This window comes from Eriocheir sinensis, chromosome 38 (assembly GCF_024679095.1).
Source record: "Eriocheir sinensis breed Jianghai 21 chromosome 38, ASM2467909v1, whole genome shotgun sequence".
NCBI lineage: Eukaryota > Metazoa > Arthropoda > Malacostraca > Decapoda > Varunidae > Eriocheir > Eriocheir sinensis.
Window position 1 is genome coordinate 699,168 of NC_066546.1, and position 12,308 is coordinate 711,475.

General features: G+C 44.3%; 1 protein-coding gene across 3 annotated transcripts in view; it reads left to right on the top strand.

The window, feature by feature from the left end:
• The first annotated feature begins 8,136 nt into the window (after positions 1-8,136).
• The window catches only part of LOC127008514 (NADH dehydrogenase [ubiquinone] 1 alpha subcomplex assembly factor 2-like), a 71,859-nt gene continuing 67,687 nt past the window's right edge, over positions 8,137-12,308 (top strand). For 2 of the 3 annotated variants that reach the window (XR_007761112.1, XR_007761111.1), the window contains exon 1: positions 8,137-8,344. Coding sequence is in view for 1 of the 3 variants with exons in the window: in XM_050880628.1 (XP_050736585.1) it covers positions 8,212-8,344 (133 nt within the window). In the remaining 2 variants the exon portion in view is untranslated. The remainder of the gene's footprint in view (positions 8,345-12,308) is intronic. The other variant, XM_050880628.1, reaches the window with a different exon arrangement.

Sequence of the window (12,308 nt, forward strand, 5' to 3'; positions counted from 1 at the left end):
TCTCTCTCTCTCTCTCTCTCTCTCTTATATATACATATATATATATATATATATATATATATATATATATATATATATATATATATATATATATATATATATATATATATATATATATATATATATATATATATACGAGGGACGTTCAATAAGTAATGAGAAAATGTCAGGAGAGATACTATTTATTTTCATAAGCTTACAAAACTTTGTCTCCTTCAAAATAATTGCCTCCCACATCTACACACTTTTGCATGCGTCTCTCCCATTCCTGGAAGACCTCCTCAAAGTCCTTCTTCTGTAGTCCCTTCAGGTAACTTTCCGATGCCTCTTTCAGCTCCTCTGTTGACTGGAATCTGGTTCCCCTGAGGCTGTCTTTCATACATGGGAACATGAAGAAGTCGCAAGGAGCTAGGTCAGGGCTGTAGGGTGGGTGTTGTATCACTTTCATTCCCCTGTCGGCCATCCAAGTGGTCACCAGGGTTGACTTGTGGCATGGGGCATTGTCCTGGTGGAACCACCACTGACCACTCCTCCACTGCTGAGGCCTCTTCTTCCTCATCTTCTCCCTGAACCTTTTCAGAACAGTAAGATAATATTCCTTATTGACAGACTGACCCTGAGGAACCCATTCAATGTGAATGAGCCCCTGGGAGTCAAAGAAAGGAATGACCATGGCCTTCTCTTGTGACTTGCTCATCTTTGCCTTTTTGGGCCTGGGGGAGTTTGCTTCCACTGAGCACTCTGCCGTTTGCTCTCAGGGTCATAGGTGAACACCCAACTCTCATCACAAGTCACTACCTTATTCAGGAAAGCTGAATCAGCCTCTATCATTTCGAGAATGTCAGTGCAACATTCCACACGAAACTGCTTCTGGTCGTCGGAGAGGATCTTTGGCACGAACTTGGCACAGACTTTGTGAAGCTTCAGATCTTCGGTCAGAACTGTCTCTACTGTGCCAGTACTAATGCCAACAGCTTCAGATATCATCCTCACAGATATTCGACGGTCTTGCATCACTAACCTTTGCACTTCCTCAATGTTTTCCTCCTTGCGTGCACTTTTGGTGCTCCAGATCTGGGTTCATCTTCAACTTGTTCATTTCCTTCAGAAAATCTGTTAAACCACCGGTAGAAACTTGCTTGGCTCATCCTTTCATCCCCATAGGCTTCTTTTAACAATCCATAAGCTTCTTGTTTTGTTTTCTTAAGTTTAACACAAAATTTGATGGCGTAACGTTGCTCCATGTTTCCTTGCATCGTGACACGTGCTCGGAGATCGGCAAACCGGATCAGACTGGTTCCACCACAATCACCGCGGCGCTCAGACCTGCTAACATAGAAAGTTGCCAGTTGGTAATTTTATAGAGTATATGTATGTGTACTTCTCCATGAAAAAGTATTTTGATCATACCATATTTAATGTCTCTCCTGACATTTTCTCATTACTTATATATAGACATACCACACTGGGAAAAAGAAAAGAGAAATATAGTAAGTACTTTCGTATATTACATCTTCAAACTAAATTTAGTTTAAAGATGTAATACACGAAAGTACTTACTATATTCATTCTTCAGTGTGCTACTGGATATATATATATATATATATATATATATATATATATATATATATATATATATATATATATATATATATATATATATATATATATATATATATATATATATATATATATATATATATATATATATATATATATATATATATATATATATATATATATATATATATATATATATATATATATATATATATATATATATATATATATATATAAGATTTGGCGCGTCCAGGAGGACGAGTTCAATCCCGACCGGTGCCAAGCTGGGATTTTTCAGCCGCCGCCGAGTGGCTTAAAACTACCACATGCTGTCCAGAAGACCACCTATCAACCCGGACTCTAGATTCTAGGATTAAAGATGAGCTCGGGAGGCAGCATGAGCCAATGCAAGATGGCGCCACTATAAACACTCCTGCGCCAGAACAGGCTGGGCCGACCATCAGGACCCACCGGAAAGAAGCCTTGGATCGACCATCAGGATCCACCAGGAACAAGCCTACCAGCGCAATAGCCGTGACGTAAAAAATATATATATATATATATATATATATATATATATATATATATATATATATATATATATATATATATATATATATATATATATATATATATATATATATATATATATATATATATATATATATATATATATATATATATATATATATATATATATATATATATATATATATATATAGATAGATAGATATAGATATAGATATAGATAGATAGATAGATAGATAGATATAGATATATAGATATATAGATATATATATATATATATATATATATATAGAGAGAGAGAGAGAGAGAGAGAGAGAGAGAGAGAGAGAGAGAGAGAGAGAGAGAGAGATATTTATGCACACGCATGAATTTAGTTATGAAGCTGTTTATTATAATCATAATAATTATAATTTCAGGAGTTCAATTTCGCGTTCACGAGAGCTGAGGAAAGCCATTGCGATGTCAAACTCACGAATGATCAAAACACCTGGATGGGCGTTTATATACCCTTCCAACTGGGTGTGGCAACGAAAGTGTTTGCTCGTCGATGTGCCGCAGGTCTGCCGCCGGTAGGCCGGCGGTCGACCGCCGACTGACCTGCTGCAGTCGCCGGTCGAAGAAATCGAAAATCGTATATGGTCGCCGGTCTACAGCCGGTAAACCGCCGGCTTACTGGCGGTAAGCCGCCGGTCTACCGCAGGAAGACCTGCGGCACATCGACGAGCAAACACTTTCGTTGCCACACCCAGTTGGAAGGGTATATAGACGCCCGTCCAGGTGTTTTGATCATTCGTGAGTTTGACATTGCAATGGCTATCCTCAGCTCTCGTGAACGCGAAGTTGAACTCCTGAAATTATAATTATTATGATTATAATAAACAGCGTCATAACTAAATTCATTCGTGTGCATAAATCTCTCTCTCTCTCTCTCTATATATATATATATATATATATATATATATATATATATATATATATATATATATATATATATATATATATATATATATATATAGACATACACTGGGAAAAGAAAGAAATATAGTAAGTACTTTCGTATATTACATCTTCAGACTAAATTTAGTTTAAAGATGTAATACAGAAAATATATATTCATATATATATATATATATATATATATATATATATATATATATATATATATATATATATATATATATATATATATATATATATATATATATATATATATATATATATATATATATATATATATATATCTATATATATATTCTCTTTCTCTCATCTCCCTCTCTCTTCATCCCTCGCTCCTACCTGTTCCTCCTCGTCTTCCTCCTTCCTCCCTTGCTAATCCCCAGGTCAAACACAGGTGTTCACTCGCGGTCTACCGCCGGTCTGCCGTGGGTGTCGGCGGCTGACCGCCGGTCGACCGGCGACATTTTTCGACACCGCCGGTCGACCGGGCGCATCGCCGATATCTTTGAAAATTTTAAAGTTGACCGGCGGTGGTCGGCTGCGTCTACGGTCCTCAGGGTCGACCGGCGGTAGACCGGCGGTCTTCCGCCGACAATCCCCGATCTTACAGCCGGTCGACCGGCGACCGGCTTATCGGGAGTCATCGGGGACGGTCGCGACCGGGACCGGGAATGTGTGAGAGCCCCTGAAGAGGAACAGGTAGGAGCGAGGGATGAAGAGAGAGGGAGATGAGAGAAAGGAGGAAGAGGAATGGGTGAAAGAGAGAGAAAAAAAAAAATCTATATATATATATATATATATATATATATATATATATATATATATATATATATATATATATATATATATGCAGGAGCTTCACGGCGAAGACGTATGTGTAGACACACCACACTGGGAAAAAGAAAAGAGAACTATAGTAAGTACTTTCGTATATTACATCTTCAAACTAAATTTAGTTTGAAGATGTAATATATATATATATATATATATATATATATATATATATATATATATATATATAAATATATATATATATATATATATATATATATAGAGAGAGAGAGAGAGAGAGAGAGAGAGAGAGAGATTTATGCACACGCATGAATTTAGTTATGAAGCTGTTTATTATAATCATAATAATTATAATTTCAGGAGTTCAATTTCGCGTTCACGAGAGCTGAGGAAAGCCATTGCGATGTCAAACTCACGAATGATCAAAACACCTGGATGGGCGTTTATATACCCTTCCAACTGGGTGTGGCAACGAAAGTGTTTGCTCGTCGATGTGCCGCAGGTCTGCCGCCGGTAGGCCGGCGGTCGACCGCCGACTGACCTGCTGCAGTCGCCGGTCGAAGAAATCGAAAATCGTATATGGTCGCCGGTCTACAGCCGGTAAACCGCCGGCTTACTGGCGGTAAGCCGCCGGTCTACCGCAGGAAGACCGGAGGTCAGCCGCCGGTCCGGGGATTATTGCCTATTTTGTCGGCGGTCAGGCCCCGATCGGCTTATCGGGAGTCATCGGGGACGGTCGCGACCGGGACCGGGAATGTGTGAGAGCCCCTTTACGCAAAAAACGCAAGACTTGACAGGTATATGTGTGTGTGTATATATATACTGTATATATATATATATATATATATATATATATATATATATATATATATATATATATATATATATATATATATATATATATATATATATATATATATATATATATATATATATATATATATATATATATATATATATATATATATATATATATATATATATATATATATATATATATATATATATATATATATATATATATATATATATATATATATATATATATATATATATATATATATATATTTATTCTTATAGGCATTGCTTTTGTCAAAATTTGTGCCCCTTATGCTCCAGTGAATTAAATTAGTTTTATTGTACCAATGAGTTCCTTCTAATAAAAGTAGCTTAATGTTATTTAAAACTACTGTGGCCCAACATTTGACAAAGAAATGAAAGAATTTGTCATTTGTTGTCTATTTACCAAAGCATTGCCAATACATATATATATATCGAGTAAGTAAACTCAAGAGCAAATATTTTCTCCTCCCCCAGCCTCTCCTCCACATTCATTTTACAAATAAAGCTAATGAAGCTCCTCTTGTAACCCAACATATTTTAGAATTACAACATGGAAAACAGGCTGGGATGGGAAAAGTTAGTAACCGAGAGACTAAAGCCTACAATTAATGCCTGCCTAATAAAGTAATACTCGTTAGTAAAGTGGGGAGCATGTGATATTGCTGCGCATTGCATCGGTGCTCATTTCCGCCTCTTTGACCTTTTGAGCTTGTGGTGGACTCGTATCCACTAACCCGGGGACACTTAAATTAGAGACGTTCTGCCCCCCCAGAATTGCCAGTGATCGCTAGCTACTTTAACTAAAACTGAGTCAACTCCTATTGAAGCTATGAGGACTCGCACACTAGCTCTCACGTGATAAATCATGATGCACTGTGCGTATAGTCTGCAAGACGTTTTGTCGTTGTCCAAGCTGCCCCTCGATTTCGTGTTGTCCCGCAGTATCCTCTTGGCCGTCTTAACCGCTGCCTCGGCCCGGCCGTTGGACTGAGGATACTGAGCAGAAGAGATTCGAGTGGTGACACCCCACCTCTCAAGGAAGGCAGCCATTTCCCCACTTACCAGGTTCGTCCCTCCGTCGGTCGCGAGTTCCTCTGGGGCTCCCCACCTGGTGAAATACTGCCTGAGGTGTTTCATGATCTTGCCGGAGGAGGCGCCGGAGGGAGGTGTGCAATTTCCAACCACCCTGTGAGCCGGTCGGCATACACGAGGTATGTTTGACCCCCCAGCTGGAACAGGTCCGCCACGGTCAGTTGGAAGGGGTATTCAGGTGGGGGCGTCAGAAGGAGGGGCTCGGGCGGGTGTGATGGGGCGTGCACGTTGCAAGAGTAGCAGACAGCTCTGTGGTGTCGCAGGTCGCCTTCAATCCCAGGCCAATATACCGTCTGCCTCGCTCTTCTCAACATGGAGTCAAGTCCTTGGTGGCTGGCGTGGAGATTTGCAGCTACTTGCTCACGAAGGGCGTCAGGGATGACAAGCCGCACACTTCCCTGACCGAAGGTGTATGTGACTAAGCCTCCAGACACAGCCAGCCGGTCCATCACATTGTAGAGTGGCTGAGGCAGACGAGCTCCTGCGCTCTCGGTGGACTCCAGTCGCCGCTGTTTACTCTCATCACCAACAGCTGGTAGTCAGGATCCTCGAGTGCCGCTCTCAATACTAGTCCCTCGTCTAGGGTTGCGCACCCGCTCAGGTCCAGATCTGCTACAGTAGCCGCTGTCATAATTGCGGCCGCGACGTCATCCTGTGCCGCGTTGTGCTTCCCTGGCAGGTACCGCATGGTAAACTTGTACTGCAAGGTCCGCTCCTTCAGCCGAAACAGTCGGGGATTGGCGATGTTCTTGAGGGCCTTGTCACCGAAGAGCTTCACTAGGGGCCGATGATCTGTTGCGATCACGAGGTTGGGGCACCCTAGTAGAAAGAGACGGGCCTTGCGTAGGCACCAGGCCACTGCCAGAGCCTCTCCTTCCACCAGTGCGTACCCCGACTCAGCGGTTACCTGTGGGGCACGAACAATATATTGCTGCATAACTACAAACCCGATGCCGTCCTTGGACCATTATGTGACAGCGACAGTGGGGCGAGTCTTGTACGCCAGCCCCTGCTTGGCCAGTTGGCAAATAATTTCTTTAGCCTGCACGAACTTCTGTTGGAGGCATTCATCCCAGAAGACTGTCTTGCCGGTGGGCTTTTTCAGCAGGTCCCTGAACGGCGCCATCAGGGGTGCGGTGGCAAGGAAGGGCGCCAACTGGTTCACAAGCCCGAACCACGAACGCACGTCAGTGATGGAGGGCTGTGCAGGCATCCTGAAGTCCTTGATAGCAGTCAGGCGTTCAGTAGTGGGTTCGTAAGTGTCCCAGCCCAAGTGATAGCCCGCAAAGGCGGCCTCTCTCCTGCAGAACTGGAACTTTTCCGGCTTCAGCGTTACCCTCGCCTTTGCACACACCTCTAGGAAGTTATAGGTGTGCTAGAAGGCCTCTTCTACGCTCGTGTCGTACAGGAGGGTATCGTCGACGCATTTGTACTTCCGGGGCAGATCGGCAATGGCGTCGTCGAACCTCTTTGTGTAAGCGTCCCCATGGGCGTCCGGCAATACTGGTACCGGCCCCCAGGGCGTGATGAATTAAGGTGGTAAGGTGACGGCTCTCTTCATCAAGCTCTACCTGGTGGTAGCCCCAGTAAGCGTCAGCTACGGTCTTGTAAGCGTGCATTGTGGGGGTGTGGTGCGTCTCCCGCAAGCAGCAGGCGTTGAGCTTCTGAAAGTCCACCGTGCGGCGGGGCTTACCGGACTTCTTCGCCACCACGACCATCCTGGCGCACCATTCCGTGGCCTGCCCGGCAGGTACTGGACGAATCACCCCTCTTTTGATGTCCTCGTCCAACTGCCTCTGAACCTCCTCCTCCCAGTGCTTGGGGACCGAGGCAGGGGTGTGGCAAGCGTAGGGCACCGCGTCGGAAGACAGGTGGATGTGATGCAGAGGCCCAGCCATTACCGGTAGTGGGTACCGTAACGTTCTGTGTCGAACGTCGACGCTGAGAAGTGAGCCACTCCTGCAACCTGGTAACATTTTCCTCCAAAGGCGGTATAGCGGCACAGCACGCGGCCTGGCAATGATATCTTGCCCCGAATAGGACACCGACTTTCTTTCTTTTTTTCTTCTTTTTTTGGGGGGTATTTCGTTGGGGATATACCCCAATGGAGGAAGGCGGTGCTTGCCGCGCAACCCCCCAGACGGCTGGTAGAGAGATACCCAATTCTTTCAAGGAGGAGGCCCTACAACGGGGCTGAGGGTGTCGGAAAGAGCCCACCTTTTCACCCCCATGGTAACTGATAGGTCTCGAACCCACGCCTTAGCACCCCGCCGAAGCGCAAGGCAGAGACCACGGGAGCCCCCCTTCTGTATGTTTTGTTGTCCTTCACAGGAGCTGCCGATACAAACTTACAAAATCTCAAGCCACCTGTGACATTAAGATCAAGATCAAGATCAGCTGGCTTGCCACTGCCTGACTGGCGCCTGGCGGTGCACGACAATGTCGGGGAAGACTCGGAGTCTGTTCGGCACGGCTTTCAAGCACTTTGTCAACTCCCTGAAGCCCCGCGCGTCGCCGGGGCAGCTCGTGGGGCGCGACCAGCACGGCAACAAGTACTTCGAGATAGCAGCAGGTGAGGCGGGGCGGGGCGGGGCACGCAGGGCTTGCTTGTCCTCCTGCCCGGCCACCCCGGTGTTGTGTTCCTGCTGTGCTGCCCCCTTTGCTTACACACAACAGGCGGATGGCTATGAACACGGATCCATGTACGCAGCTGACCGCGTGTGCGTGGCTGTCCCCCAGTGTTTTCGGTAAATGTCCAGAGAGTTGCCCATCTCACCGCGGTACTTCTCACCCTAACCATGGGTTAGATCTCATAATTCTATGCATTTTGAACCCCATATATATGCCTCGCAAATTGATAGAATCGCTGCTTGCGATTTTTGAAAAGTTAGTGTTGTGGTAATTATTGAAAATCACTCCGCGCCTCCAAAATACGATATTACGCCTCCATATTGTACTTAATTGGACGAAATACATGTCCCTCAACCATAATATGAAGGCGGAAAAACTTAAAAGTAATGAAAAAGTGGTAAAGGTAGTGAAAAGGCATATTATACATACGCGGGGTGTGTCTACATGGTGACGCCATTGCGATGTGAGCAGCATTGCCAACGATCCGGTTAGCGGTGGTACGCTAGGTTAGCGATGGTACGCTTAGTTAGCCATTAGCCCACGCATGTGAGACCAGGTTCACCAAGCGTGGTTATTTTTTTTTTAGAACACGTATACTGTAACGTACCTTCCAGCATACCAACACTGCAGAAGCCAGTTAAAAGCCAACTGGGAAAATTGGGAATAATCCCTTGTACATGGCCATGGTTATTTACCGGATCCAGTTTCTCCTCAGCCGAAACAATACCCGTAGAGGTTAATATGTCATAAGTAGATAAGGGAAGAGAGCGAGAAATACGAACCACAGCTTGGGTTGGCACCCCTGATATAAATCCAGCCGGATCCCTATATTTTTATATATATTTATACGTTAGGACTTAGAAATTAAGGGAAAATTGAGTTTAGAATTAACATACAAAAAGACAACCTCAGAAAGGCAGAGGAAGGATAGATTAATGTACCAAGCTGAAAGGCGAGAAGGAAAAGTGTTGGAACCTTGAGGTAGCCACGTCAGGGGAAAGGTCACGAGTTAACCGCTTGGCCTGACGAGATTCATTCGGGACTTAACCTTTCCACGGCACAGGTAAGCTCACCGCTCGCTAGAGTCCTGAGCGTTTGGGAGTGAGAGATAGCCCTAGCCGGCGTTCATTAGTGATTCATTTCGGGACTTAACCTTTCCACGGCACAGGTGAGGGCGCGAGACAGCTGAAGGCCAGTGTCCAGGGGTTAGGCCAGGCGAGTGGCCCGCCATCTTGAAGCCACCCCCATTGAGAGTCGGGAATGGACCCAGACGCCAGTGGTGGACAAGGGTCATGCCCTCAGTCATGAGTGCCTGAATTGAGCCAAGGTAAGGGCAAGCCAGTCCAGTCCCTGCCGCCCCGCGACCAGCAGGCTGGTGATGGGAGTAGAAACGGCTCCGAAACCCCCCCTTTAGGCACGGCACAACAGCATATAGTGTAGCTCTCAGGCCTCCACCAAGCCAAGGAAATTGTGTAAAACGGGTAAGAGGCATCCACTTGGTGGACGAGGGGCGAACAGTGACCTCACCCCCCCTTTAGCTGTAACAGTCTGATCTTTCTCTCATACTTACCCTTCTCTTCCTATTTTTGTCCTGAGTGTGTCATGAGTGTTTTTATTTGTGTATGCACGCCGATGCGGGAAGTTGAAATCGGATTGTCTAGTCAATCGGGCGGTAGCCCTGTGATATATACCTACATATGGTCATCTCTCGTGTGTAGCATTTATCGATAAGAATGTTAGGAATTAGAAGAAAGATTTACAATTTTGTATTAACCAAAACATGCTACCCTTCCATCGGGAGTGAGGATTAAACCAATAAATTGTATTCTGTCTATGTCCTGTATTAATGCATACAGCCTTCCTAGCCTAAGGTGCAGTCTCGCAATCTCCCCCACCACGACCTCCGAAGGTAACCACGACCCCACACTACCAAACTTGGGACTGAGGATACCATCTACCTCAAGGAACAACCCATAGTAAGCTGGGGAGCGACGGACACTATCTACCAGGTGGGACAGTTGTTAAAGTCAAGTGTTGCCAGGCCTGCCCTTGGCAGGGAGAGTCTGGGGACTAAACAGTTAGTTTAGTTCCGCCCCACCTGGTTCATAGAACTGCCGTTCCTCACTTACAGGCTTTGGGGGTTGTGCCATATTACAACCTCCTGGTGGCAGCTTACAGAGAGGGAACAGCAGGGAATCGAACCCAGCCGTACACTCTCTGTGAGGTTGAGGAATCTTAGCGTCACTATTTTTCCTCTTCCTCCCCTTTTTTTATTTTTCAACCTGTGATGGCCAGGGGTCGAACCTCGGGGCTGTTATAGTACCTTTACCCAAAGGCTTTTGTGAAGGTTTGGGCCGGGTATAGTATTAGGTAAAGGTGCGTGTTCTAAAAAAAATAAAATAACCACGCGTGGTGGACCTGTCTCACATGCGTGGGCTAATGGCTAACTAAGCGTACCATCGCTAACCTAGTGTACCATCGCTAACCGGATCGTTGGCAACACTGCTCATTTCCCAATATGGCCGCCATCAAAACACATCGCGCGTATGTTTAATATGCTTTTTCACTACCTTTACCACTTTTTGTTTACTTTTAAGTTTTTCCGTTAAGGGACATGTATTTCGTCCCTTAAGTACAATATGGAGGCGTAATATCGTATTTTGGAGGCAGGGGAACAAAGTATCCCAGCCCCCCCCCCCCCGTGATGCCCCGAGGCGGCCGCAAAAAAATCACTAACTTTTCAAAAGTCGCTAGCAGTGATTCTATCAATTTGCGAGGCATATATATGGGGTTCAAAATGCATAGAATTATGAGATCTAACCCATGGTTAGGGTGAGAAGTACCGTGGTGAGATGGGCAACTCTCTGGACATTTACCGTGTTTTCCAACATGGGAGGGAATATTGTTCTATTTTTTCAGAGGTAAAACATTCATGAATCCAGCACAGCACTCTGTCTTGTAACAAGTGATGTGAAGGACCAGTGAATAGTATTCTTGCAGTGGTTCAGGGATAAATTTACAGGAAAACACGTATAGCTATTTCAGAAAAAAACTCGATGTACATACCTATGCAGGCCCATACTTTTGGCAGATTTTTGGGGGCCAGAGGGCATCATAGGTTCATGAGGTAGGGGGGAGTGAAGTGAGCAAAGCCGTTCTGTCTGGGGATGCCTGAGAACAGCTCTGTTTATCAACAAGTCATTGTTTGTTTACATTCGCTTCTGAACATGTGCAGTTCGCGAGAGGGCAACTATAATATTATAGGAGCAGGGGGACAGCCAGGAGCATAACACCAGGTTATCAGCGCATCTCCTTGCTGCGGTGTGTCCCAGTGGTCACTAAAATGTCTTTGCTGAGGACTCACTTTGTGTACCATTCCGTGCCGCCGGTAAATCTGAAGAACTACTTCATTCATTTTCTCTTAAATTCCTTCCCTGCCCCACACACACCTGGGGATCTGTGGGAGCACAGCACCATGGGCGGGGAGCCAAAGGTACTGGAATGGGTGCTCGGAAAGAAAATATCAGGAAGAAAAGTAACAATTTTTGCTAGGGAAAAAAGTATCATGAAATAAAGTAATAGTAATTTTATTTAGGAGCAAAAGTAAGTTATAATATTATTCTTGAAAAGCATAAATATGTTCAAGTTTAATTAAAAGAAATATATTGCCAATATGTTAATTGTCATTTTATTCTTGGAAAACATTAAAAAAAAAAATATGATTAGGTTTAATTAAGAAAATATTTTGCCAATATATCAATGTACATGAATTAAGGACTGCCGAATTGAAGACAGTGGCTCTGGTACAAAAGGAAGCACATTTTATTCTTGGAAAACATTAGAAAAGCAAAACAAATATTATTAGGTTTGATGTGTATATTGTGAGCTATATACCTTCTGATAAT